Here is a 3,799-nt window from a genome sequence, read left to right as displayed (position 1 = left end):
GGAGGGGGCGTGTGGGCGTGGCTGAGGCCGCCAGGCCTGCCCACCAGGCTGGCCCGGAGTCCCCGACGGAGCAGCAGCCGGGAGCCGCCCCCTCCGCCTCTGCCCGCCCGCCGCACCTGGCGTGGGCGCCTTCTCCGTCTTGCCCTTCCACACCGCTGCGTAGCCATCCTCGCGCTTGTTGAACGCCACGAGCTTCACCTCGTACAGGCGGCCGGGGGCTGGGGAAGGTCACAGGGCTCGGTGGCTAGCGGGGCGTTTTTTTTCTTGGGGGCCCCCCCCCCCCAGCCGCAGGAAGCCTGCCCGCCCCCGCAGCCCTCCTCACCCAGCTGGGTCCGCTCGTACTGCTTCACCTTCTTCTTGAGCCGCACCGGCCCCACGTCCCAGGCCTGGTCGCCACGTCCCCCCGGGGGGCGGTCACCGTCAGCCTCCTCCTCGGCCCCCACCTCCCGCCAGTACAGTTTGTAGCCAGAGATCTGGGTGGGGTGAGGGGGCGGCTGCCACGACACAACCAGGGACTCCATCCTTGCCCGCACCTTCAACTCTGCAGGGGCGAAAGGGACTAGGGGCGGAGGGCGGGATGAGGGCGGGATGGGGACGGGAGGAAGACAGTGGGGGATGAGCAAGGGAGGGCAGGAAGCGGGGGTCAGTGAGGGCCTGCGCAGGCGGCAGGTACCCAGCGCCTCCCCACGCAGCCCCCACCCAAGCGCCAGGCCTGGGCTCCACCGAGAGGTGAACTCACTATTCTACAAGCACAGGGTGCTGGGCACGCAGAGGTGTCTCCCGGACATTTGCAAAGACGTCAGCAAGGAGCACCTCTGGGGCGGGGCTGGCGGAACCCGGCAGGGGAGGCCTCGGTGAGCCTCCAGGAGGACGAATGCCACGCGCAAGGGCTGCTGAGGCCGGGAAGGAGGGATGGCGCTGTTAGAGCGGGAGCTCCGCTTGGAGCCCCCGAGGGGCGATTACGGTCAGACACCGCTCTGAGCACTGTGTACGTGTATTTTAACTGTAGTTTCATACCCCTATACAAGAGTGAAAATACCGCCATTTTCACTATTGTGAAAGGAAACAGGCCCGGGGACGTTAAATAACCTGCCCAATGTCTGCAGATTTTGTCTGCATTTTATCGCTCTCTTGTTGGGCCTCTCCTCAAAAACGATGGCCATAATCATGGAGATGCTGCTATTTAACACGGTCTTGTCACGCACTAAGCCCTGCACATTACGAATCCTCGCACCACCCTCCAAGTAATGGGAGGCTCAGAGCAGAGAACGGTTTGGCGGAGGGGACTCGGCCCTTCACCCCACACCCGTGCTCCCTGATCCGTCCAGCAGGGGGAGCCATGGAAAATCAGAGGGAGGAGTGGCGGGTGCAGGGTTCCCGTGCATACACACACCCACGCGGTCACACACTGCCCCGCCCGGTCCCCTGACCCCGTACCGTGGCTCTGGTTGTGCGTACTGGGCGTCCTGTGCTGCACCCACTGGGAGGGGGCCCCGTAGCCCGCGCCCGTGCCCGCTGAAATCCGGACTCGATAGACCTTGTTGGGCTGGAGCGAGTTCAGTGTGAGCTGTGTCTCGTTCCCCGGCACCTCAGTGGAGAAAGTCTGGTCTGCTGGGACAGAAAACGTGAGCTGTTGGGGGACCACCTGAAGACCATGACCCCTGGATGCCTACAGCCACCTTCCCACCTCGGGATCCTGGTTCCTTGGTGCCCATGGGAGTGTGCTGTCCTCTGGGCACTGACCCTTCAGTACCTGGGCAGACTCCGTGCTCCAGGGTTGATTCCCAGCTGCCAACCCTGGTGGGCGTGGCCACCAGCCTCACTCAGCATGGGGACAATCCTGGCACTTCTGCCTTCCCCATGAACAGTCAACGGCCACTCCCCACCATCGGCCACTCCCCACCATCGCACACCCCTGGGTGCTTACTGCCCTAACACCCCCGCTCCAGCATGCCACTCACTACCACCAGCACGCCCTCCTCCTCCCTCCCTGTCTGCTTTCTGAGATAGAAGGGACTCCAGGGACCGCCCACCCGGCTGCAGTTCAGAGGTAGGAGAACCCAGGCCAGGACTCCTGCCCCAGCAGCCCTGAAAGCAGCTGTAGAGGGATGGGGTTGGAACCCAGCCTCCCAGGGCTGGAGCAGGTGCTCTTGGACCTCCTTTTCCTCCCCCCACCTCCCAGCCCAGCCCACACTTCCCTTCTTCAGGCTCACCCTTCCCCACTCCACCCAGCCGCACTAGCCAGCCTGGCCTGGCCTGCCCACTCACCTTCCTTCCCCAGACCGTGCTCGATCTTGTACTTGAGCACCTGCCCATTGCTCAGGCTGGGAGGCAGGGGCAGCCATGCCACCCGGATGTCCGAGGGGTTGGGGCTGGACAGGGAGAGCTGGGGGGCTGCACTGGGTACTGAGACAGAAGGACATGTGAACTCTGCTCCACCGCCACAGAGAGTGGGGCTCAGGAGCTGTCAGACCCCGCGAGTCACACGGCAAGTGAGGTGTAGGCCCAGGCCCGGAAGCTGAGGGAGGACGGAGCCTCTCAGGGAAGCCCCAGGCTGAAGGGCAGGATGAGGGGACATCCTTCCCACCCCAAGGCCCGAGGAAGTTCTGGGCACAATTTTCCACGGCCATAGGTTAATGCCACTGGCCCCAGCCCTACTGTGGCACCCAGGGACTGGGGCGAAGGGCTGGATGGCATGGGAAGCACAACACCCGGGCTCCACTCCCAGCTGCACCACTGACTTGGGCAAGCCACTCGTTTTCTGGGCCTCAGTTTCTCTAGCAGTAAACTGGGGAGAAGACTGCCTCCCCACTTTCTTACAAGGAACAAAAGGGAACACAGGCCAACACCCATGCCTTGGGGACACTAGTGAAGAGAGGAGAGCTACCACCCCAGGGGACTCTGGGGCCCCAAGCTGTCTTCTGCTGGCTCAGAGCCCTACCGTCGTCCATCGTGTGCACCAGGGCTGGGGCGGAGGTGCGGCTGGCCCCCAGCTGCGAGTAAGCTACCACGTAGAACTCGTAGTCGGTGTTGGGTTCCAGGTCCCGAACCTGCAGCTCTGTGGTGTCGTTGTTCACAGCAAACTGGTATTCCACATTGTCCAGGCCTGGGGTGGTGACATGGGGGGTGAGGGGACTGTCACTGGGTCAGCTGGAGTCTGTCTAGGGGCCTTCACACCCTCTGTTTCTGGGACAGTCTCTTTCTCGCTAGATCACGCCCACGATCCAAGCTGCAGCCTGTAAACGTCAGCCTCTAGTCTCACTGCAGGTATCACCCCCGTGGGAAATTCTTTCTGGGGTCTAATTGAAGTGACTCCGGCTGCAGTTGGTAAGCTAGAGTGGAAGGTGGCTCAGGGACTGCAGGAGTTTTCCCTGAAAGGAGAACCCCCTCTGCAACCCGTCACAACAAACTGGCCAGGGGAAGCAGCTGGTCACACAGTGACCCTTGTAGCTCTGGCTGCCTGGCCAGCATCTACTCAGGTCTCTCTTGTGGGCTCTAACTCCACCCTACCCCGTCCGCAAAGGTACCCACCGTCAGCCCTTGGGTCATCTAACCGGTCTCCTGTCCCGTCCCCGCCCCTTCCTTGACTGGAGGGTGTGGCTAGCCCAGGCGTCCAGGCCCCGGGCCTTCTGGTAGTGCAGGGAGAAGCCGATGATCTGCTCGCTGTGCAGCTCGGGCCGCTCCCAGGCCACCAGCACGGCGGAGCTGCTCAGCGGCGTGGCGGTGACTCGCGTGGGGGCGCTGGGCAGTCCCTCGCGCACCACCACGGCCAGCGGTGCGGCTGCACAGGCGGTCCCCG

At 63.5% G+C, this 3,799-nt stretch overlaps 1 protein-coding gene across 1 annotated transcript in view; it reads right to left on the bottom strand.

The window, feature by feature from the left end:
- Positions 1 to 3,799, bottom strand: part of IGDCC4 (immunoglobulin superfamily DCC subclass member 4) — a 47,458-nt gene that overhangs the window by 10,832 nt on the left and 32,827 nt on the right. The window contains 6 exon segments of the mRNA XM_006153513.1: positions 117 to 218; positions 323 to 559; positions 1,438 to 1,608; positions 2,269 to 2,406; positions 2,942 to 3,106; positions 3,620 to 3,797. Coding sequence (XP_006153575.1) covers positions 117 to 218; positions 323 to 559; positions 1,438 to 1,608; positions 2,269 to 2,406; positions 2,942 to 3,106; positions 3,620 to 3,797 — 991 coding nt within the window.

This window comes from Tupaia chinensis, unplaced genomic scaffold (assembly GCF_000334495.1).
Source record: "Tupaia chinensis unplaced genomic scaffold, TupChi_1.0 Scaffold000377_2, whole genome shotgun sequence".
NCBI classification, from domain to species: domain Eukaryota; kingdom Metazoa; phylum Chordata; class Mammalia; order Scandentia; family Tupaiidae; genus Tupaia; species Tupaia belangeri.
Note: the sequence above shows the minus strand (reverse complement) of the source record. Positions and strands in the feature narration are given on the sequence as shown.